Source organism: Aricia agestis, chromosome 20, assembly GCF_905147365.1.
Source record: "Aricia agestis chromosome 20, ilAriAges1.1, whole genome shotgun sequence".
Taxonomy (NCBI): Eukaryota; Metazoa; Arthropoda; class Insecta; order Lepidoptera; family Lycaenidae; genus Aricia; species Aricia agestis.
In genome coordinates this window covers 9302310-9328552 of record NC_056425.1, presented here as the reverse complement: position 1 = coordinate 9328552, position 26243 = coordinate 9302310, and the positions used below count along the sequence as shown (strand labels likewise).

At 36.8% G+C, this 26243-nt stretch overlaps 1 protein-coding gene across 4 annotated transcripts in view; it reads left to right on the top strand.

Annotated features, from left to right (window-relative positions):
• LOC121737254 (angiogenic factor with G patch and FHA domains 1) overlaps nt 1–24787 on the top strand; it is a 40821-nt gene extending 16034 nt beyond the window's left edge. For all 4 annotated transcript variants that reach the window (XM_042128874.1, XM_042128872.1, XM_042128873.1 and 1 more), the window contains one exon: nt 24528–24787. In XM_042128874.1, coding sequence (XP_041984808.1) covers nt 24528–24701 — 174 coding nt within the window. In that variant the 3' untranslated portion in view covers nt 24702–24787. The remainder of the gene's footprint in view (nt 1–24527) is intronic.
• Nucleotides 24788–26243: the final 1456 nt, after the last annotated feature.

The following is a 26243-nucleotide window of genomic DNA, read 5'->3' as shown; positions in this document are numbered from 1 at the left end:
ATTTTTTTTGTAATTTATTTATTTAAATAAATAAATTTAAAAAAATTACTTTCGCGTCCCAGTGAATCACGTTACTTCGCATGGTTGGCCTACACTTTGAGATTAGCAAATAACGGATTCAGCGAATCAGTTTAAACTTAAAGGATAGCCGAAACTTTGTTGCGCGTTTGTTCGCCGTGTTGACTGTTGACTGTTGACTCGAAACAGATGTTTTTCCGCAAACAGCGGAACACTACAATGTTGGAGTAAGCGTGAGACTACATTGTCCGAAATCTCTCTGGTCGCAGAAAAATACGGTCACATTAAAAACCTCTTTTTTGGAAGAGGGTAAAAATAAAGCTGATTATGCGATCGTATAGATTGTGGATGATTTCGTAGAGATGAAAATCGAACATACACCCTTAACTCTTTTTTATGGGCGGCGGCAGAAATAATTTCCAAGGGGTGCAGATTTTAGTTTTCTTTCTGTTCTTTTCTTTTCACTTTTTACGAACAACAGTGACTGTCTATTTACGTCAACATAAAACATTTAGGCCCACTTGCGCCAAAACTTTGAGTTAAATAAATAACCCGGGGCTTACTAACTCAGAGTTAACGTTTTTAATTTTTAACTCATACTACATATTGCACCAGAAGAATTTATCCCAGAGTCAACTAACCCGGGCTTATGTTCATTCATTCTTTTTACATCCAGCCAAATATGATAGAGCGAATGCTGAATAATTTAAGCGTACTGCTCTCTCTCGCTCCACAGTACTTTAAATAAGGCTATCTCCTTATGTCAGATTTGAAATGACACGTGGTTCTATGACGCATTGTGTTGTGAATTGTAATATTTTGTGCAAATAAATTAAGCGGAAAATGATAAAAATTGGGAAGAAACACTTGTGTCTAATGTTCATCTAGTCTACCTATTTATAAAGGAGTTCACTAAAGACGCACTAATCCAATGATATTATTATTAAACTTTGGTAGGGAATTACTTTTTATACTCATTTGTAAATTGCAATTATTTTCAATTTTATTTAATAACGAAACCTAATACAACAAAACAAAAATTTCGAAAATCGGTTCACAAACGGCGGAGTAATCGTTGAACATACAAAAATAAAAAAATAAAAAATATATCCACAGCCGAACATATTATAACCTCCTCGTTTTTTGGAAGTCGGTTAAGAAGAGAACAGTTTCTTTTTCTAGGCGAAATCTTCGATGGAAATCTTTGTCTCTTTGTGAGTAAATACGGGACCCTAAACAGATCGGTCCGTTCTACAATCCTTCTGTAATACGAGTCCGAACTAATGTATTCGATAATTTCTTCATTATCATCAGATAACAACCACTGATCATTTATCATGGTTAAACACAAAATAAAACCACTGAACACAACAAAGTACATAAGTCATAACCGAAAAATCTCAGTTTTGATATTACTAACCCAGAGTTAGTTGATTTAACCCTCCGACATCGGTGGGTTAAAATTTTTAAAAATTAACACGAGGTCAACTCCTAACTCTTGGTGGTGCAAGACATGCTGTCAATTTAAATTCGAAGTATAATTTAACTCAGAGTTAAGAGGATACACCAGGGGCGAGAGAAATTGAAAATAGGTATTTGAAAATGTATTGCTCTCTCACCAATCTCAAGTCTCCCGCCGCAGAGCGCGATAGAGACAACACGACAAAAGTTCTAATAAAAGAACAGAAAATCTTCGATTCGTTGTCCGCTGATTCCTTCTCCAAAACTTAACCGATTTATGTACTTTTTTCATTAAGAATTAAAACAAGGCTTGAGCTGTGTTCCTATGTATTATTTTTTTTTGTATATTTTAGCCAGTTTTGTTTTATGGGTGTTTGAACACAGAGGAAAATCTGGCCATTTTTTTGGGTTTTTGAACGTTCATATCTTTTTTAGTAACTAAATTATGAAAAAAAAGAAAACATAGGGACATTGTATTAGTGGCCATAGATATTCAGAAAAAAAATTATAACTCTACCGGCATTATCCAGGGAGGAAACAGGGGACAACGTTTGTATGGATAAACGGCGGTGTGGAATCCTCTTAAGAGGATACACCAGGGGCGAGAGAAATTGAAAATAGGTATTTGAAAATGTATAGCTGTCTCACCAATCTCAAGTCTCCCACCGCAGAGCGCGATAAAGACAACACGACAAAAGTTCTAATAAAAGAACAGAAAATCTTCGATTCGTTGTCCGCTGATTCCTTCTCCAAAACTTAACCGATTTAAGTACTTTTTTCATTAAGAATTAAAGCAAGGCTTGAGTTGTGTTCCTATGTTTTATTTTTTTTTGTATATTTTAGCCAGTTTTGTTTTCTGGGTGTTTGAACACAGAGGAAAATCTGGCCATTTTTTTGGGTTTTTGGACGTCCTTATCTTTTTTATTAATAAAATTATGAAAAAAAAGAAAACATAGGGACATGCTAATAGTGGCCATACCGGCATTATCCAGGGAGGAAACAGGGGAGAGCGTTTGTATGGAAAAACGGCGGTGTGGAATCCTCTTAAGCGTGTTAACACAGTCTGGCGCAAGTGGGCCTTAGTGCCGAAACATTACGAACTATCCTTGTACGGCATGGTAATAGGGTTACAAAATGTAATACTTTTATTTTAATAATTCCTGTTGATCTCGAGATTCAGGTGCAAGTGCACCCCTGGCACCCCCCAAGACCAAGTTACGTAGATCCGTCATCTGTCTATGAATCAATTCACTGGTAGCATCTAACATTTCCATTCTTTGCGTTTTGAGTTTTTCCAGACTTACTGTGGTGCAGAGTGCTTAATAAAACCTCGGAGTGTAATAACTCAGAAGGCTCAAGGCACTGTAACTTGAAGTTAAGGCTCAGGTATATTTTGGACAAGGAACTGGAGAGAGTACTAATTATAGTCCCCTGAGTTGATGTCTGTCTGTCTTGAGTCGGGAGTCGATTATAAAAGTGTATATTACCTGACGGATATATAAAATTGTCCAGGAAATAGGGTTGCTATCTAAAACTTTTTGTTTCATTTTTGAGTGAATATAACGGTTAAACATGAATACATATTTTGTTATAACAATTCAAATAGAAAGTCATACTTAGTTTGGCGGCTTCAAAGGCCAATTTCAAAGAGGATAGAAGAAAATTACTTGAGTTTTACTGGTACTACTAATATAATATATTCTGTGGTTTTACTAAGATGATCTTTCCTAAGGTGACAACCATCGAAATAGAATAATATATAGTATAGAACGCTAACTCAAACATACTTTTGGGCGCTTTCATTTTATGATTCCAGTTAGTAACATAAATACGTCATTAGGGTTTGACAACAAAATGAAAGCTTGAAAAAAAAAGATACATACCTACAGCCGAACGTATTACCTCCTCCTTTTTGGAAGTCGGTCAAAAATTGCAATTTGCATTTAGATGTGCAGTTCGTTTTCGTGGAACCATTTTTTTACTCAGCTACTCTTCCGTTCTATTTATTATTTGTAGGTGACAACCCTATTTCGCAACATTCTTGTAGGCACGTTTCACACATAATAATTCATCGGCCAATCAGGAAAAGCCACAAGAAACGTATTGTATGTCATTAAGTCGTGTCCGGACTGATTATAAATAAATTATGCCGGAGATTAGATGACTGATCGGAGACACGTTTTTTACTGTCGTCTATGAGTGGATGTGCTGAAGCTAATCGAGTCTGCTAGTCCAGTGGTTCCCAAACTTTTTTACTCAGGACTCCCTTTTGACATTTTACGATTTTTAGCGGCTGTAACAATGATTTCAATTTCAAAGTCAATTTGAATTTTCTCTTTTCTTGGTCACCAAGAAAGAGAGATGTTTTCTTGTCCATTCTCTCCTGTCCGTCGTTCGTTGTCGTTCGACGCAACGCATTAATTTGTATCAAATAAAAATACAAGTGCATGTATAACGTAATGAGCGCGCTGTAGCTACGCACCGCAATGTAGCAACGCGGCCCTTTTTGTACATTTTTTGACCTATTGCGCAGACGGTCATTACAACGTGTATGGTGTACGCGGCTCCTCATAATGTGTGCTTTCCTTAAGAGCCCCGCGACCTTTGTGGGCTGTGGCGCGCCACTAGAGAGGAGTGCAAATTAGCTGTGGAACATGTGTTGGAGTGTTTTCTAAACAAATGGCCCTTGTCTGGAGGGCCATAGTGTTTGCCGTGAGGGGCACGGGCATGCTCATTTCGCGAGAATTCCTTTCCGATTCTGAAACTAACTTGTGACTTGATGGATTGAAAGGTACAATAGAAATAATTTTACTTGGAAATAAAATCAAAATCCATAAATCTGTATTTTCTTAAACTTATATTATTACAATGTGCTGGTGTTCTCCTTCTAAGTAGAGTTTTTGTTATTAGAAGAGTCCCGCAAAAATCAAATAACTGCACAGAAAAAATATAAAAATGAAATGCTTCAAACTTTATTTACTGAGTTGCATTGTACATCAGATTTTATCACATTCAAGTTTTTTTTTATATATTTGTAAATTGTACTAGATGCTAACGCAATTTCGCATGAGCAACATTGTCTGAGGGGGCTTATCATCAGAACCCCTAGCCAACACGTTTTCTGTATTGCTTTTTTATAGAATCGCCGATCAAAATAGAATTGACATGACATGAGTTGAATCATAATCATAATCATAATCATTTATTTATTGCGAATTTAGGTTACATAGATGTTAAATTACAGTAATTGAGTACCTCTAAATCCCGCCAGAGCATGCAATATTACATCATTCCTACATAATATCAACTTACTGGACATAATTATACAAGTTTTATTTAATAAACATTAATTATAATATTGATATTAAAACCAATATTATTTAAAAAATACAAACATGATTTTTAGAATTAGTACATTAAAATATTTGCATACGCTAATAAAACAAACAAATCAGTAATAGAAATACAATTCATTAAACAGTATAAATTCATTAAAATAGCAATGTGGACTAAAACATTAATTCATTTGATTTAATAAAATATAATACCAAATTGGATTAATATAAAATTGTATATAAGTATATAAAATTTATGTAAATACAAATAATAATTTCAATAAAATAATTTAAATAATTTGGTCAATGAGAATATAACAGCACATTTACAAAATTAGCTAAACTTGTCAGTAAAAAATTCATTTATGCTATAGTAACATTTTTGCTGTAGTAGTTTCATAAGCCGTATTTTATAATGTGAATGTCGACTTCATATTATCGAACGCTTATGTCAATTTCATGTACCGTTACTACATTTTTGATCGGCGATTCTGTAAAGAAGCGATAAAGAATTTGTGTTGGCTAGGGGCTCTGGTTTATCGCTTACCATCAGGTGATTATTCTGCTAGTTTCCTGGTTAATTTAAAAAATGATTATCGAATAAAATTGAACTGTGGTTATAGGAATAATATCTGGTTACCACAACCACAGCTGTCAATAGGTTGCGGTGGGTGTTTGTCACCGGCAGACCGAGAAACTTGAGTCAATGGGATCTGCTTCACCATCATCAGGCTGCAACCCGTTCAGAGCTATTGTAACTCTGAAAGGATCTTTATGACGACGACATAAGGGTCGTGGAAACTTCTAGGAAGGAAGACTTACTCACACTAAGTTCCTGTTTTTACTATTTTGATATCGTCGTATATGTAATAAAGGTCTATCGTGAAATTCGCAAAAATGTTTTGATCTCATCTGATAAACTATGTGCAGTACTTCTCAAAATAACTTTAAATATAGAGCAAGGATTAGAAAGACATAAAAGTCAAGATTCATTACAATTTTCTCAGCTAAGACGAAACCATACGAATTCAACCTGTTCTTAAATTCAAAGCACCCTAAAATCTTGCAAGCAGTTAGACTGCTCTTTTGCCCGCTACACCTTTTGGCTTTTACCTTTTTATTGCAAACCACATCCGCCAATAAAGTTTATTTTAGGACTGTAAACTGCTCTTTTTACTCACTTTTAACCGGTCGGGATATAAAATGAGGAATAAAAATGTGTCAATTATATAACTGCAGCTTCTCTTGAAGTCGGTTAGAAGTTAAATTATTATTATGAAATTTATAAACAAATATTTATTATTTATAACTACACAGTATACTCCAGATTCTAAATCAGAGGTTCCAAAACTTTTCAGACAACTGAACACATTTTATTTATGAACATTAGTGAGAGGGATCGATATTATCTACTCACGTAATAATTACAAAAAAATGAGTGAGTTTTTTTAAGATATATGTAACAAAAATAAGTGATAATACTTTAGGGTGTGTACGTGTTCCTTGTAGAGGGACGATTTTTTTTTCACTTTTGTATGGGGAAACTCGTGACGCTCGGGCCCTTGCCCATACAAAAGTGAAAAAAATTTTTCGTCTTTAAGCGCTGCTACTTTCATAGTGAACTCTCTACAAGGAACACGTACATACCCTAAAGTATTATCACTTATTTTTGTTACATATATCTTAAAAAAACTTACTCATTTTTTGTAATTATTACGTGAGTAGATAATATCGATCCCTCCCACTGTATATTTTGTATTTTACTTTGAAATGTGAAATATCTTATTAATTTGGTTGAAAACCCTACTCTGGACTCTACAAACTCTTAAGTAAATATTATATCACTGCTTCAGTATGTCAACTGTAATAACTAAATAAGCTGTGAGGCTGTGGCAGCTCATTTCTCTGATATACCGGTATAATATATTATCTTGTTCAATATAATAAATGTCGCATCTGAAAATGACGAATGCTCGAGTTCTAGGTACGACAAAATACAAACAAACGTGCAGAAGTGTCGAGGATTCGATGAAGCGTTTTCATGCCAGTTTCGATCGATTTCCACGAATCGAAATCGGAAGTCAAATCGATATTAACCCTGTTTTCAAGATTGAATGCACTTTATGTAAGTAAAATGTAGCATTGTAATCATGAAATGGTAATAAAAATAGGTCTAATACCTAGTTTTCGCGTAGTGATAAAACAAACAAAAATACAAACGTATATAATATATAATATTAAAATTTCTCGTTATTTGTAACTTTAGATTTGTAAAATTCATAATTTGTATCGAATAAAACAACCGGTGAGCATTAAATCCCTGTTGCCATGACAACTTGAGTCCCTACGTGGTACAAATTAGTCAATAGTGATCCTTATATTGTTGATCTTAAGATCCTGTCGAAGGTAAAAATAAGGAATTATGTTTTGACAAACAGACGGACAGCGCGGCTGCCGGCTGCGCTCTGTCAGACACAGTGATAAGATAAATAGTGACGGGCTTACCCTGCAACAGTGTTTCGAGCGTAGATCTCTATATGACTGGAAGCATTGAAGAATTAGCTTTAGAAGACACATTCTGGATAACCATTAAGCACATATTTCATTGTCCATAGTATTTTTATTACAGTTACAATATCTTACTGAGTATATGTAAAACTAAACTAAAATATAATAATTGTAAACGGCCAACAACTCAAGCGCTGATTGGTTGGACGCATCACGCAATATGTATAATGTATATTATGCCCGGCGCCACCATATTATAATATAACCACCACCAAAATAAAAATGTATTTTTATTCATTTATTGATAAAAAGAGACATATGAGATATTTAATGTATAAAATTGAGTATCTAATATCGCGTGGTCGCTAAATTAGAAATGTTGCTGAAGGGGTTAGGGGTCTTGTCATAAAAAGTTTGAGAAACCCTGTTCGAAAATCTAGATCGATGAATTCGTTTTTATTCTAGAATAAACAAATTAGTCTATCTTTATAGACATCAATGGTGGATGTCAGCTGCCTCGACGATTATATCGAAATAAGTAGAGGCGTTTAAGAGCTCTGTAGTAAGGAATCAATTTGGAATAACGTTTGCGCCGTATACCTATGCATTGACTCAAACCTTTGGAATTATTGCCAATGTTCTTTATTGAGAATTTCGCTTTTCTTAATTTTTAATATTATGTTATTATATAATATAATTTATTAATATCGTTATTATAACGTAATCTTTTTATATATAAAATTCTCGTGTCACAATGTTAGTTACCGTACTCCTCCGAAACGGTTTTACTGATTTTTACCAAATTTTATATGCATATTCAGTGGGTCTGAGAATTGGCTACTGGTTACTTTTTATATTAATAAGTGCATTTATTGTATAAATAATAGTAAATTATTACAACTCGAGACTGACGGCGACCATTGTTTGTGCGACGGGGTAGCGATAGACGTTGCCATGGTACCATACTTATTTAGTCACTTCAATAAAATAATATGGACGAAATACTTTATATGGCAAAACAACATTTGCCGGGAGAGCTAGTAAGAATAATTATTATATTATCTAAAAAATTTCAAAAAGTTTTGTAAAGATAATTTTTCATATTAACAAATACACCTTATTACACGAGACAACTTAGCCCTTAGGTATTGGTCGTTTTATTGCTGTTATATATGCTGTAAAGATTTTCGATTATCTTATCTTATCTTATATCATTAAACGAGCAATTCTTGTATATATATATATTTATAATTGGAGTCTCGAAATCGGCTCCAACGATTTTCATGAAATTTAGTATATAGGGGGTTTCGGGGGCGATAAATTGATCTAGCTAGGAATAATTTTTAGAAAATGTCTTTTTATTCGTGATTTTTCGATAATCGATAAACTGAAAATTATGACTCTTCCTGACATCTATTGGCGAATAAAAATACTATTTTGTGAGCAACTAATTGCTTTAACGACACAACAGCTAAAGCTATTCCAGCAGATGGCGTTGTTAAGTAACACGAAGTCAATGATCGTTTGCTATACCGAGCAAAGCTCGGTCATCCAGGTACTTGTCAGTATTAAATGTGAAACCAATAACAAAGTAATAAACTCGTGTTACCCTAACTTTTATTAAACTATAAAATTTTAAACGACAAAAAATTCCACATGTAGGAACAAAGCATTATTTATCGTTATTCGTTATCACTTATCAGTTATCACTTATTATTTATTATGACAGTAATGTATAAAAAAAAATGAATCAAAAATTTTGTTGGTCTTAAACTCTAGATTCTAGAACTATAAGTAAAACTCGAGAATGGAGAATGGTTGGAAGTCCAAGGAAGGTTTATTACTATTGGGAGAAATGACTGAAATCTCTTCAGTCCACCACCACCACCAAGTCAACTACTATTTGATGTGGATGTGGTTTTATGTTCACCATCCGGGAAAGCCATCTTCATCATCGATCTATATAGGTTTTCCGGATGTCGCCGCGGAGGCCTTTGTAGAGCCCCCGTAGCTCCGCGGAGCACACTTTGAGAATACTGATATCTTATATATAAAATTCTCGTGTCACAATGTTAGGCCGCGTACTCCTCCGAAACGGCTTTACTGATTTTAACCAAATTTTATATGCCCATATTCAGTGGGTCTGAGATTCGGCTAGTGGGTACTTTTTTATATTGATAAGTGCATTTGTTGAATAAATAATAGTAAATTATTATTTATAGTATTACAACTCGAGACTGACGGCGACCATTGTTTGTGGGACGGGATAGCGATGGACGTGGCCATGGTGACATACTTATTTAGTCACTTCAATAAAATAATACGGGCGAAATACTTTATATGGCAAAGAAACGTTTGCCGGGACAGCTAGTATGTAGATAAACTCTTGTCAAATACCTCAAAAAGCGGACGATGAATCTGCCAATTATTATGCAACGAATGATATCCCAGGGTCGGATTTTATTGTTTTATCGACCTACATAAATTCCTTTCAGTGCCGAGTAATTTTGGTCAACAGTTAACGACAGGTATAATTTAAATTGTCTTTAAAGGGGCCAAAATTTTAAAGGCTATTTTGGGAAACTTCACATAAAAACCAAAAATAGCATGGCCAAATAGATAAAGACAGTTGTAAGACTATTGCAATCCTTACTAATATTATAAATACGAAAGTCTGTTTATCCGTTACCCCTTCACGCTTTAACCACTTTTTTTTTTAATGAAATAAGGGGGCAAACGAGCAAACAGGTTACCTGATGGAAAGCAACTTCCGTCGCCCATGGACACTCGTAGCATCAGAAGAGCTGCAGGTGCGTTGCCGGCCTTTTAAGAGGGAATAGGGTAATAGGGGAGGGTAGGGAAGGGAATAGGGTAGGGGATTGGGCCTCCGGTAAACTCACTCACTCGGCGAAACACAGCGCAAGCGCTGTTTCACGCCGGTTTTCTGTGAGAACGTGGTATTTCTCCGGTCGAGCCAGCCCATTCATGCCGAAGCATGGCTCTCCCACGTCTGAACCGATTTTGAAGTTTGGTATGGAGATACTTTGGCCCGAATGTGAAAAAAAGGACATAGGACTTTTTATCCCGGAAAATTTACGTTTATACATAAAACACGACATGAAGACTTGAAACAAAACTTTTATATCGCAATAGTTACAACCAAAAAGACTTTTATTGAGTTAAAACAACTTTTCCCACTAAAGTGTTCCGCATTGTAAAAGCTCTAGTGTTTGTGTTAGTTGCGCTTTTAAAAGCTCTGCAATTGTTGAAGCTTTTATTTTTATTTAAACATTCATTTTGAATGTTTTTATTCCGATATCGCATGCAGGCCTTGTTTGGCATTATAAAATGGTTCCACTCAGTATGCATACTAATATTATAATTGCGAAAGTGTGTCTGTCTGTCTGTTATCTCTTCACGCTCAACAGTCAACCCGCTGAACCAATTTTGCGGAAATCTGGTAAGGAGTTACTTCTTAAGTCCCGGTAAAGGACATAATATTATTATGATACTTTTTATACCGGAAAAATGTATGGTTCCTTCGTGAATATAAATGAATTTTGGCGCAACGGCGTTAATGGCGTCATCTAGTAAAAATGTAATTCGGCATTTACAAAAACTGAAGTAAAATCCTTAAGCTGCATATAACAACATTAATGCTAAGTACTCACATACTGTTTTGCTCGATAGTTTTACTCCGAATCGAAGGAAATGACATTTTTGACATATTTAATTCCATCGAGCCGGCTCGAAGCGAGTCTTCGAGCTGTCAGTTTTGCGGTCCACACGGTGGTTATTACTCGATTTGGAGTAAAACTATCGAGCAAAACCGTATGAGAGTACTTAGCTTTATACAGCTTTGATCCAGTCTGGATCCTTTCAATGAAAAAGTAGTATTGTCGTATTCTACAAACAATCTTCAGCTGACTGATTTTGGAACATGATTGGCCTTGACAGCGTTCGCATCAAAAACTTACCGACTCCTTATTATTGTAAGAAGTTTAACAAGAATGAGACCTTTTTTAATTGGTTTCCACTTATGCCTTTTGGTATTGTTTCTCATTTCATAATAATTATTGTGATAATTGTCGCTTGACTCGCCAACTATTTTCGTAATGTTAAGTTGCCAACATTCTTTAGCGCAGCCATTGTTAAGAGGGGGACTAACCTAAAAAAGCAAACATCCTCCTTCTCTCTTCACACTCACGCCCGTCTTTCATACGCCGTGAAAAAAGATGACGTGGAATCATCGCCGAGTTAGTTTTATCTTAATAACTCGACAAATATATACAACATTTTAAAAATCCGCCAGGTCAGTGTCGCAAATCGCAATTATAGAATTTTATACGTGTTAAAATATTACTAGCTATTTGACCGAGCTTTGCTCGGTATTCAATGAAAATGACATTTTCTAAAAATGATTCTTGATCTCCTAGCTTGATCGATTTATCGCCCCCGAAACCCCCTTTTGGTTTGGTCGCCCCCTTAAAGTGTATTCCACTGAGCCCTGGGGCTTCGCAAAGGTCTTGTAGGGGCTCCGCGAGCGATACATTTAGGCCCGTATTTTTGGTCAGTACTCAAGATGCATCTCGGTCTCAAGACACGGTTCAGGCTCTGTGATTGGTTGGTTGTCAAAATTTGAACCAATCACAGAGCCGAACCGCGTTTTAAGACCCGGTCGCATCTCAAGTACTGACCAAAAATACGGGCCTAATTGTTTTTATAAGTGTCATTACTCATCAGGCACCAGCATGGATAGATAAATAAATTCATTCAAAGATGAAACATACATTTTTTTAGTGGGTCCGACAGAAAAACTTCTTTCCAGAAAATTTTGAGAACCGCTGCAGTAAGTGCAGTTTAGCGTTTATGGAACTTAAATCCTGACAAGTGCCAAAATATAGGCTTTCCAACACTTAACTTGGCAGATGAAGTATGGAGAATCTGTCAAAAAAGTTGTGAATGGCCTGTTCGGCACTTTATCAGAAAGTATTGAAACAGGCCCTTAGTCTTTTCATACGAGCAACTGATATTTGAATAGCTTGTTTATTATGTGACTAGATGACGCCCGCAACTTCGGTGCGCCAAAACTCGTTTATCGCGAGGGAACCGTACATTTTTCGGAATAAAAAGTATCCTATGTCCTTTCCCGGGACTCAAAGTGCCCAGCAAAATCGGTCCAGCGGTTTGGGCGTGAAGAGGTAACAGACAGACAGACATACTTTCGCATTTATAATATTACGAGCTTATGCCCGCGGCTTCGCTCGAAACTTTCATCCCCTATTTGAACCCCTTGGGGTTGGAATTTATCAAAATCCTGTCTTAGCGGATGCCTACGTCATAACAGCTACCTGCATGCCAAATTTCAGCCCGATCCGTCCAGTGGTTTAGGCTGTGCGTTGATAGATCACTATGTCAATCAGTCAGTCACCTTTGAGTTTTATATATATATAGAAGTATGGATTACCCACAAAGGCTAACTTACAGGCTAAGCCTAGTTTGGGGCTGACATTTTTGAAAAACTTTGTAAATTATGACTATAATTTTTTTAGTATTAGTTTGCGTAACTATACAGTTTTTCGTATTAACTCTTATCTATGCAATAAAAAACGTAATGCTTCTCTACAATAACTGGTGCAGAAAAACTTCACTAGACGTTATTACGGCATGGTGATTACGGCTAGGAAATAGGTTTCCGGGACATAATCGCCGCGAGCACAGCACCACGTATTTAAAGTGACACAACCCATAGTTATGTGCAAGGAGAAATCAGTTTCTAGCTATTGCTCTGTTATTAACGAAAACTGTACTTGAGAGTTTCGGTGAAAAGTTTTTTTTTTTTATTTATTTATTTATAGCAGGTTACATAGGCCCATACAATATATACCTTAATGACTAACATACATATAAATTATATACACTTAATAACTACACTTTATCACGAGTTATCGGCGACGTGACGCGCGCTTCATTCCGGAGTCTCCCCCGGAACCTTCGGTAGACCACATCAGTCGGCCAGAATTCCTCCGATTCAAAGGTCGACAGAAGATGCGTCGGTACTCTCACCACAAAGGAACTGAAGTTGACCTTGTGGCGAGACTGCAGACGTTCGACCCTCAAGTGGAGGGATGTCTTCTTACTGATGTAGTTGACGACGTCTTCGACCTCCATGGACCAGTGCAGGCGAGATATGTACAGGGGCGTCGCGGGGACCTCGCTCCGCAGACGCAGCTCAGGTACATAGGGTGCGGTGCCGCGATGGTTGCGGGCGGTTTTCTATGAATATTGCTCCGGGAACAAGGCAGCGGTTCTTAAACTTTTGTGGCGGTACCCCTTTTAAGAAGTGTCATTTTTTACGAACCCCCAAAAGAAAAGTATGTGTCTTTGAATGAATTGTCTCTATGCAGGTGTCTGATGACATTTCTAAAAACAATTTATGTATCTGTCGCGTAGCCCCTATAAGGCCATTGTTGAAGTTTGTTGAGCCCTTGGGCGCCGCGGAACTCACTTAGAGAATTGCAGAGATAAGGAAGACGGGAAACTAAGAAGTAAACGTCCTACTACATTTACATTTTTTTTAATGAAATAAGGGGGCAAACGAGCAAACGAGTCACCTGATTGAAAGCAACTTCCGTCGCCCATGGACACTCGCAGCATCAGAGGAGCTGCAGGTGCGTTGCTGACCTTTTAAGAGGGAATAGGGTAATAGGGGGGGTAGGGATGGGAAGGGAAGGGAATAGGGGAGGGTAGGGAAGGGATTAGGGGAGGGTAGGGAAGGGAATAGGGTAGGGGATTGGGCCTCCGGTAAACTCACTCACTCGGCGAAACACAGCGCAAGCGCTGTTTCACGCCGGTTTTCTGTGAGAACGTGATATTTCTCCGGTCGAGCCGGCCCATTCGTGCCGAAGCATGGCTCTCCCACGTATTTATGCTTATTAAAATATTTGTACTCGTTTTCACCAACCTAACATTTTAGTGTGGGGTAGCAGCTTGGCTATGTATCTATGACAGTATTTTTTACCAATGATTTTTTACAACAGCCTTACGATTATATGTTACCTAGGTAAGGTACTTATTATAAACTTTGGTGAAGCGAAAAATGGTCACTGACTATGAGCCCTAAGAGATACGTCATAGCGTGTTTCCATTAACGGGCCATTTAGCTTAGCACTTTTTAGTTTTCGCTTCGTTATAGAATCGCCGGTCAAAATGTATGGAATTGACATAAGACGAGTCGAACGTCAACGTCATATTAACGAACGCTTATGCCAATTCCATACATTTTCATCGGAGATTCTATAACGAAGCGAAAACGAAAAGACTTTGGCTCACCTCCCAGGTCTGTTGATCTCCCAGTATCCTAAATGAACTTCGAATTTAACTTGTATAATCCAACGTGCAGAATTCTATCAATGAGCTAGTTAAGCTGCTACCTAGTATAATAAAATTGAAAATTTATTTAGCGCAATTTAGTCTAGTTTACATAATATCCAGTTATCCTTCAAAAGCAATCACATTCGCCGGCTTAGCCCAGGTGAATACATTGGCACGTCATTTAAACGCCATTATGATTTATAAACTGACGTCTGTGGTTGGCAACTGGCAGGCTGGCGTGGCATTAATCGCGCACATTGTGCCATTGTCGACCCGTGCCAGACGTCTGGCCCCCATTGTTGAGTTCCGTGATAGAATTAATTCATAATTATGAAATACGCTTACGCTAAGTACGTGGGTACGTAGAAGCTATGGTAGTCAATTATGAGTTAAAGAACTATTAGAAAGTCTGGGAAAATAAACTTTAGTTCGTCTAACAAACATTATCATACTGAAGAAAATTGCCTGTTCCTTTGAAGAGCTCATACAAAGTATCGCAACGCCTCGTGACTCGTGACGTGTCGTGACGTGTACGTGAGTAAGGCCTCCATTAGACGCTCATGGCCTGGTCAGTCAATTCCATCAATCATGACTTTCGTTTGACTGTTGGTGAATGCCGGAATTAATTCCACATTACACAGTCATTCCGAATTTTGATAGCGAGTTTGATAAAAAAAAAGAAAAGTTTGGGTAAAAGATTGGCTATTAAAATGGGATTTCTATGCCCATATAAACTTGTTGGCTAAAATACTTGATTCGGAAGAGGATAAAGACTATGCTAATTATTTTAGAATGAAAGATGCGCTGCCTCTTTGGAGAGTTCCGTGTCCGAAATCGGAATCGCGCGTTGACTGACTCGTGATTGACGAAATGCCATCAAATGTTCACTCAAATGTTCCTCATCCATCAAGTGTTCATGATTGATGGTTACTTGATATATAACCAAATTATCCAGATAACTGTCAATCAATTTCATGCGACTATCAGTCACTGCATTGCACGGTAGGTTATTCAACACTCACAGCCATGACTGTGGTAAAAAACCTACCGTGTAATGGACGCCTAAGGGCCAGTCAGACCGCAATATGACGCGTAGATACCTCGAGATGCATTTCTCTCATGAGAAATCGACAATACTTCTCTTATCTCTGCTGATCTCTTACGAATCTCTTACTGAATCAACATACCACTTTTCTCTCCACTTGTAAAGTTGTATTTTCCACTTGCAAAGTTTTAAACCAACGGGACGCGCATTGTAATTTCCGCTCAAACCTATATTATTAAAGTAACATAGTCCATGATAATGTTTGGTATGTCAACGAGGCGGTGGGCGCCGGCTATCTAAACTGCATCCTTCGTACCATATGCGCTTCCACCACAGGGCAAAATAAACGGTACTCTAAATGAACATTTTTGGATAAAGAACGATCCATGGACCATGAGCCACAAGTGACACGGACGTGGAAAGGGCATATTAGTGTATGATCGGTCATGACTGACGTATATTGCATCTTCACAATCATGGTGACAATGATTACTCATCATAGCTCAACGCGAAGAGCTTCTATACAAATTTATTTCAGGGTTAATAAAAAAACAAACAATATTGATACGGTATTTACTGAAAAAATATGCATTGAAAAAAATGCCTCCTCTTCGTATACTTCAGTTAAAAATTACACTCAAACATGCAATGTTCAAAATCCATATTTTTCTCGTTTTATTACGACATCGCTAATGAAAATTTCAACGAATGCATTCGTGACTAAACTGAAATGGAAAAATTCAATTGAAATAAACATTTGTAGTCCAAATAATAAGTGTATGCATACTGTATCGAGTAAATATGGTAATAGTTTATTTACTCTTATGTCTAGACGATTGTCTAGAATCGCTCGTTAAATAAACTCAGATGAAATCATGACTGACTATTTAAAAGCTGTACAAATATTATTATAATTTAGCTATAAATTAAATTATAAGCATCAAGCTAAGATATTAAATTTAATAAATGGTTTTTTGTAAGAGCAAATGTGTTAGCTTTTTTTCCTAGTTATTTAAATATGATGAGCTTACATTAATTAAAAAAGATTCGTTGACAAAAAACAACTCAATCTTTTAGATTTTTAATTTTTTCATGAATTTCTTGATGAAGATAAGTATGTATCATCTTTATAATTGTTTATAAGTCCTTCTATATAAAGAGTTTTTCCTTCTACAGAAGAATATACAAAGTTTACGATTGCTAAAGAAAATCTGTCATTTGTCCCTAAATTCAGTATAGTCCTTTGCATTTTTATCATGCTAAACCAGCACATTTTTGTTTACTGTGGCAAAACGGTCGTGCGTATGAACATGCGTCCGACGTCAAATAAAGGCCATATTAAGACAAGAACTGCCGCCACTTAAACTTAAATTATTTCATTGTCGCACTCGCTCGAATCATAACTTGCCATATACAGATTCCGGGAGTGCTGCACCAATATGGGCTTAGGCCGTTTCCATCGCCGCCGTCCACCGAGAACGAGATTATTTTGGCCCGATAAAATGCCTCTTTATGACCTAGGTCCTAGGCTATATGGGTAATGGTATGGTAGGTTTAATTTTTACCGAGATTAAACTAGCGAGACTGGCCACGTTAGCCGCGGTAGCCCGTATGCATCCCTCATCATCGACAAAGTGGGTAAGCTCAATATGGAAGACGCACCCGTGGCCAGCCTAGGAAAAGTTAGCGCGATGAGCTGGAGTCGTACCAGCCAGCGGTGGTGCTGGAGCGAGACAATTTGAAGACCCTGGGGAAGGCGTTTGCCCAGCATTGGGATAGCATAGGCTAATAAAAAAAAAATCTAGCGACCCATGTCGCTACAGCTTTGTAGTGGCGTAGAGCAAAATGAAACCTATAACCTACGTCATACAGTGGCATTTTATCGGTGGACGGTAGGTGGACGGTGATGAACAAGGTTCGCACGGCTCAATCCTGCACGTTTCCTGCACGTTTTTTACAGTATACGTCTTAACGAATAAATAGTGGCGCTTACAATGTATACATATAGAACCAGTCACACGTCGATTGTACTGCACGATTTGTTGCAGTACAATCGGCGTATGAATGTTAAGACGTATACTGTAAAAAACGTGCAGGAAACGTGCAGGATTGTGCCGTGTGAACCTACTCCGCTTAGAGCCTGTAGGACTAATACGAAACTGTTTTGAGACTCAAATAATCGGACGAGAATGCCGCGTCCTGCTCTAACAACGTCGTTTCACGTTTGTTAGAGTAGGAGGCGGCAAACAGTTTCATGGTACAAGGCCTGACAATTTAAGATGCCCATCAAATTTGAGAGGGCCCTAAAACATTTTTCCTTTATTTCGTCCGCTGATTTGTTTCACCCCTCGAAGGTTAAACGATAAAAAAGTTATTAATTTGTAATTATGAACGTTTACGGACCATTTGTTTCGTTAAAGTGATATTTTATTTAAAAAAGGACTGAACCCTCATTAAAAATTCCCGTAACTGTTAATTTTTTTGTTCGCAACAACATAAAATGTCGATTGAAATACTTTTAAGTGTTTTATCTTTAAGCAGTATCATGTTTTTAATGTTATAAAAGCATATTTTTAGATTAAAAAAAAACACATTTTAAAGTTACAATGTGGTATAATTTTAAATTTAGAAGTTATAGTAAATGTAAAATCTCAAAAACACCTTGCCAGGGGTTCCTAATCTTTTTCAGCCTGCGGCACAGTTACTCGTCACAATATTTTGTCGAGGCGGCGCGGCCTACTCTACCTAACTATTAGAAAAATATACATAAATAAACACCTTTAGTGATTGAATAATAATGAAAAAATATTTAATCATCTGCCAGCTTAACATTATTTATAATAATATTATAAATTTATCTTATAACATTTGTGGTTTTGGATAACGTCTGATGATGGAGGATTGACTAACGGCGCCCCTCTTGCCTTTCTACGGCGCACAGTTTGGGAACCCCTGCCTTATGCTAATAAATCCCATCAAAAATGTAGAGCTTTGCGGTCTTTAATAAGTGTCTAATTAACAATGCAGCCGAATATAGAGCCTCCTTTTTTGGACGAAAAAAATGTTTGGGTGTAAAGTATTAATTATATTTTGACTCACTTCTCGCGTGCAGATGGTTGTTTTTGCAGGCCATGTTTAGACATACTTAATCTAGTTTGCCGTATGGAATACAGCGGCCATGTATGGTGCACCAGGTCTGGTGTCTGAGGCACAGGAAATCTAGACTTCCGGCCGTCTAGCTCACCGCTCCGAGCTAGACAATGAACCCTGCTAATGACTGTCCGTCTGTCGTTATGTGTACACTCGGCGTAGTAAATGCGTAGTAGATGTTTATTACGATTCATACGTTTAAAGAATATTTTGATTGTTTGCATGATGATTTTTCCTAAGGCAACAGCACATGAAACTTCGATTTTTGTTAATTAGAAAGGTTAGCATAAAATACCTTATATTTTAATGTATTTAATCTGCAATTTCTCAAAACGGAATAATTGCCCTGTTCTTTGGGAATATTGTTGTGAATATACAGTGTGTAACAAAAATAAGTGATAATACTTTAGGGCGTGTATGTGTTCCTTGAATAGAGTTCACTGTGAAAGTAGCAGCGCTGAAAGACCCAAATTTTTTTTTACTTTTGTATATAAAAGTTTGGGCACACCCTAAAGTATTATCACTTATTTTTGTTACACACTGTATAGCGAAAAGAGGTTGTGCTTACTATTCTTGTTTTCCCTAAAGTGTCTTAAAGTTGTCTAATGTCTTTCGAAAAGATGTAGAGGCGTTGTTTGGGCGTGAAGAGGTGACAGACAGACAGACGCATTTTCCCATTTATAATATTAGTATGGATTTTGATTTCGAGTGCCTCGCCCCTTTACATTATAGTAGTAGCTCCCTTACCGGTTTCGGTGACGGTGGCCGGTTTCATTGAAACCAGGCCAACTACGCAGGAGTAATTTTATAGTGCCCAAGTGTGTGCGCAGTACACAAGAGCACTCTCTATTCCTTTACTCTCATAACTCAGTGAGACGGACGACCGACACGACTGGCGAGAGATCAGGCGCAGGACCGACTTTTTACATGCCCATCCGACGCATGGATCATCTTACTTGTTAGACAATCAGGTGATCAGCCTGCACTGTCCTAACCAAACTTGGAAATAACATGTTTCCAACGCGGGAATCGTCAAAAAAAGAGCCGCGCTCTAAACCACTAGACCACGGAGGCGTCTAAACTTTCCCTGTTCCTTTACATTGATACAGTGGCAGGATACCATGGAGTCTAAACTCCAGTAGCACCATTAGTCCTCTGCGAGTGTACAGGCCGACCTTTAATGGTCTAGTGACTGGCGGATTTTTTGCCGCCGCCATGATATAGCACGCATTTATTTATCATGTCTTCCACGAGTATCACGTCATGAATCATCGGATCATCATCTTGACTGAACGCAAGCAATTTTCCCGACTGAGTGTACATCTTTAAGGTCTATTATCCTGTGTATGACTAACTAGATGACGCTCACAACTCGATCGCGCTGACGTTTATGTATCGCGCGGGAACCGTACATTTTTCTGCAACAAAACTATCTGACCTTTCCCTTCTCTCAAAGCAAATTTCATCTAAGTCGGTTCAACCGTTTAAGCTTGGGAGGGTAACATACAGCCTGGTGCCAGACACAATTTCACATTTAGTGTCTAAATACTAAACACACTAGGCCGAAGTTACGCGGCGTAAATTCCGCATGATTACGTCCGCAATGTCAAACGCATACAAAATACGGACGGAACGCGACGGAATAGTGTGTCATCGGTAATTTAAAATTCATTGCAGGCGGAATCATGCGGAATTTACGCCGCGTAACTTCGGCCTAGTGTGTTTAGACACTTACAGTCAGGACTCAGGGGCAAGAATTGCGAAAGGCTCGAACAAGATTATCGCATGGGTTTTATGTTTGTGTTACTTTTACGCAGACGATAATTCGATATTATTTTATTTAGTTATGATTTTATTACTACACAATTCATAAAGTGTCATTTCATAGTAACTTCTGTAGTAAACCCTGATTAAGAAATTAGAACCTTAGAAATAGACGTAACTAGTTTTAGTGTGCTTCTCCTCTACAGCAATTACATCATACTGGCTCAGCATTTCAGAAATAAAAGCCACTATTATATTATTATTATTTGAAACTATTAAAAAAGATGAAATGGGCCACGGAACGCAAACAAGAAGGTGCGCCTTTTTTAGCGCTACCAAAATTTTGCCCAGGGGGGCTAAAATGGTCGCTTTGGAGAATCATATCATGAAACATAATATGATTCATTTTTTTAATGCAAAATGGAAATCTGCTTGCAATTCATGTCTACAAGCTCGACAAGGCTTTACAATTTACATGAACGTGGCGAAAAAAAGAACTAACGCTGCCGCCTGCCATCATACAAAAACGTCATTTTTGACAGTTCTCCTTCACCAGCAGCGCCCCGGCCCACGTTCATTTAAAGCCTTGTCGCCGCACTTTAGTAATTCGTACTAATTTGACATTTGTCAGTTCGACAGTTTTGACAATTCATGTGCTGAATGGATTGAAAGGAATTGCTAAATGTAGCCATTTTAGCCCCGCTGGCCGCTGGTAGTGCTAAAACTGGCACTGAATATACAGACAGCTGGAGTATAATATGAGTCTACTAGAATCAAAAACCGCAATGTCCAATAATGATTTTATTGGACATTGCGGTTTTTGATTCTAGTAGACTAATATGGTAATTACTAAGTAACATAGATCTCTATGGAACTAATAATATTATGTACTAATCCCCAATTTAGATTACCTACACGATGTCAACAAATAGAAATCTATTTACATATTAATCTCTCAAATCTCAATAATGACCAAGATAATATGTATTTCCTCATATTAATCCCCAATTAAGGTGAAATGAGGACAAACTAATACGAACGAGATTATAATAATCAAGTAATCATTGGGACGGAAATACTCTATGATTACATTACCCAAAATAGAATTGTACGTGTGCGTTCATACCCTAATAATCAGGGGGCGTCCACAAATTACGTGAGGTGTTTTTTTGACCCACCCGGAGGGGGTGGGTCAAAAAAATCAGTGGTGAGATTTCTTGAGATTCTATTCAACCGCCCTCCCCACAAATCTAACGTGAGATTTTTCAAAATGTGGGTTTCTTACGTAAACGTTTGGTTAAGGCAGTCAGTAGATTTTCTTTCGAATGAATTTGTGAATGATCTTAGTCGTATAACGATTACGCTTATAATTAAATCTTAAGCATACGTACAATATGGTTGAAATGGACGAAAATATGTACTTAGAATTATTTTGTTGAGAAAAAAATTACGTGAGATTTGCCTAGACCCCCCCAAACACTTCACGTAATTTGTGGACGCCCCTAATAGGATTAATTCGGTAACAAGTAATCAACTAATATACTTTAGTTCCTGTTGTTAAGTAATGACCTGCCTTGGTTTTGCATAAGGACAATGTTGATACTAAATAATATAATTAATACACATAATGTTTTTAGTGTTACTCAGTTTTTTTTACTAATTCTACTAATTTCATGCATGTGTATAAAACTTACGTTTGAATCTCTATTATCTCTATTCTAATTAATTTAAATCACTATTTTGTCTGGCCTAACCTGAGGGCCGAACAGTATAATGTGACATATTATAATATATTGCTATTAGGTAGTTAAGTACTATGTAGTGAAGACTGAAAATCAAAATAATATATCATTTTTTCGCCATTTCGCAGTATGAAAAGCGTTATGGTGGTTCATACTATATATTGCAGCTTGACATAAGAATGCTCGATTTTAGTAACTATCGAGGAGGTACTTTAAGTTAGGTATCTACCAAATAATAGCAAAGAGGTATTTTCGTATATTTATTCTAAACTTAAAATGCGTTTTCAGGGGTCTAGACATGTTGCAATGGGGATTGTCCATTTTTTTTAATTTTGCTCATTACAAAAACATTTCGAGGAATAAGGTCAGTGATCGTTTTTCTGTATATAAACGAAAAAAATACCCATTAGTTACTTATATTTTTGAACAAATACGTTTAACCTTTGTTTGACCTTCAATGGCGTTAAATTAGCAATAAATTCGACCAACATTACGTTTCGAACATTTTTTAAGCTTCTCGTATCAGTTTTCACATAATAAGAACTTGCATTTGACGAACCAGCCATTATAAATAAGATTGAAAGGAAATTTAAAACATTTGCAGAGGTCAATTGGCGGCAGATGATGACGTCAGAGCGAAACTTTAAAAATTTATTGAGAAAAAACTAGCCAATGAATTTCAAAATTATTTAATTCATATTCTTAAAATACCCTATTTTAACGAAAAAAAATATAAAAAGTACATGTGATTTTTTTTTGGACAATGCCCATTCTTTCTCGTAGATTCAAGGCTACTACAATAATTGAAAAATGCAACTTGCGTTTATAACATTGTCAAGCTACTTGCAAAGTGCATGTTGCTGCAAAGGTTGTCCGGTCCCGCTGATTGCTGATAAGCCGTTTTTGTCATTCCACACTCTAGATTGATATAAGATTAGATAAAGTAATAACTGTAAGACTGTACATTAATTTAAATCATAAAGTTCATACAGCATTTGCGCAATGTTGCATCAGAAAATATGCAAAGTGGACCGCATTTTAGTATAATTTTTAAACGATTTGAAAGACTTTGTAGCTAGCTTTTGTAAATTGTAGCCCCGCCTTTGGAAATATTTACTTTACAGTAGCTGGAAGCTTATCACATATAAATACTAGCTGTCCCGGCAAACGTTTCCTTGCCATATAAAGTATTTCGCCCGTATTATTTTATTGAAGTGACTAAATAAGTCACCATGGCAACGTCCATCGCTATCCCGTCGCACAAACAATGGTCGCCGTCAGTCTCGAGTTGTAATAATTTACTATTATTTATTCAACAAATGCACTTATCAATATAATTATTATTTTTAACAAAAAATTAAAACCGACTTCCAAGGTAAAAACAATAATAACATCCTTATAATATGAACTAAAAAGTATTAAATAATTTTTCCTATCTAATAGTGCCTTTTTCCGAATTCGGCTAAACCTCAACTATTTCTGTACTCAATCTTCATCATTTTGAAGTCGGTACCAGATAGCTGAATCTTTAGTTCTCTGACAGAATATTTGAAACTTTTGGAACTGGCACCGACTTCAAAATTATGAGGAGCTGCGCTCGCTCGGCTCCCTCTGTGTTGTGGTCTAAGTTCTAACCTAACCTAACCAATTTTTGGACTTTCTGGATTGTGTTTGTTTTTGTTTTGACGGGGGGCTATGCCCCCCGAACCGCCCTTTCGGTGGAGGCCCGTAATTTCTCCTCGAATATTTGTTTAAATTTTAATTCACTCGTATGTGCCTCCACAATTTTTGTCTCTTTAATAACACTTGTAACTTTTATTAACTACTTTCTTTCTGAAAAACAACCACAAACACCAACAAACACCTGCTAGTTGACGCCATATTGTAAATAAAACGCACCTAGCGCCGCAGCGGTGCGCGCTGAACTACTTCAATTAGACGGCGGCTTTTGAATCAGCTGTAGTGTTGAACGTTTTGAGCGACTAAAATATTCAATATAAAAGCTAGGCGTGTGATTGAATGGCGTTGTTCAGTCAAAGGGCTAGCTGTTTGATTGAACGGCTATTTAAACCAGTCGGCTGCGACATATACATAATATGATATTCCTAAACATTACCTCTCTTGTTTCAGATTCCACTAATAAGCAACGAAGGTAAGGCTGGCCTGGGTTCCACCGCGGGGCCTGCTCCACCCCCGAAGTCCAAGACTCTTGGCCCGGCCACGCTCCGGCTGGCCTCGAAGACAAAAATGTTGAGGCCACCCGCGAAAGCCTTTCAACCTGAGGATGATGATGATGATAATTAGAGTATAGACAATTTGTTTGTGTTGTGGTTGTAATGAGCATAGAATAATTGTTATTTATTTGGTAACTTTGAAAATATCTGTTTAAAATAATTAAAATATAATATGATGTAAGTGTAATATTGTTAGAATATAAAATTAAAAATTAAAATAAATGTTTTACGATGGTACATTATGGTGATTTATTTTTACAAGCTTCAAGTTTTTGGATATGACTAAAAATGAAAAATAAAATAATGATTTTCTTTTATAATATTTTTCGAAGGAACGGACTACGGCAGTAAGTGTAGTGTACCTAACTGTGTAAGGGGGATATTAGATTATCATATATATTGGATCCGAGATCATTGAGTCAATGATATTGGATAATGTAATATAGACATATTATTATGATTCATTTCTTCCTTGATCATAGATTTTTGACATTTGCTGAGAGATTGGATCCAATACGGTCATAAAAATAGGTGTTGCCAGTTATTTAATATAAAAAAGAGTTTTTAATTTCTTGTTTGTTAATATGTTTCAAATAATGTAATGTAATTATTTTTCTAATTATATACTTGGATAATCTTGCTGAAATAACAAAAAACAAGCCATTTTAAAAATGACGATGTCTTTTGACAAATCGAATTCTCTGAGATCTAGTAACCCTGACGTCAATACCTGTCAGCGTTAGCGCTCTCCATTGGCTATTGAAACCACATATGACGTAAATTGGATCAATAAAATATGATAATGTAATATACAGATATGATCAAATGATCATATATATTGGATCCTATATAATATCATAGAAATGATCATATATAAATGATAATGTAATACCCCCCAATATATAAATAAGGCAGGGGTGCCCAATCTTTTTCAGCCTGCGGCGCAGTTACATGTCACAATATTTTGTCACGGCGCGGCGGCGCGCCCTACTCTACCTAACTATTAGAAAAATATACATAAATAAACACCTTTATATTTAGGTTAAAAGCAGGTTGGTAATTATAATAATAAACAAAATATATTTAATCATCTACCTGCTTTACATATTAAAGTATTTGTGGTTTTGGATAATGATTAATGATGGAGGATCGACTCACGGCGCCCCTCTTGCCTTTCCACGGTGCACCAGGGCGCCGCCGCGCACAATTTGGAAACCCCTGGTCCATGGGCGACGAAAGTTGCTTTCCATCAGGTGACCCGTTTGCTCGTTTGCCCATTATTTCATAAAAAAACAAAACCATAATATGGTACATAATATTTCGGTTATGTGTGAATCTTACTTAAAATATGTGCCACTAGCAGCTTCGTCGAACCGAGATTTGAAATAACGAGAATTGGACACCTGAGAGGTATACCGCTGAGGCGCTGAATATCGTTTGCATTTCGTCACTAAATCTTGCAGCGAGCACATTTAGTAATACAAATAAACGCCGTCTGTTTGTCCATCTGTGGGAATATAAAGTCTCAAACGTCTCAGTAAATACCGTTAAGGTTTAGTAAATACGGGGAGTGTTCTGAAATATTACCCAGTTTATTGGCATAGTAAAAGTA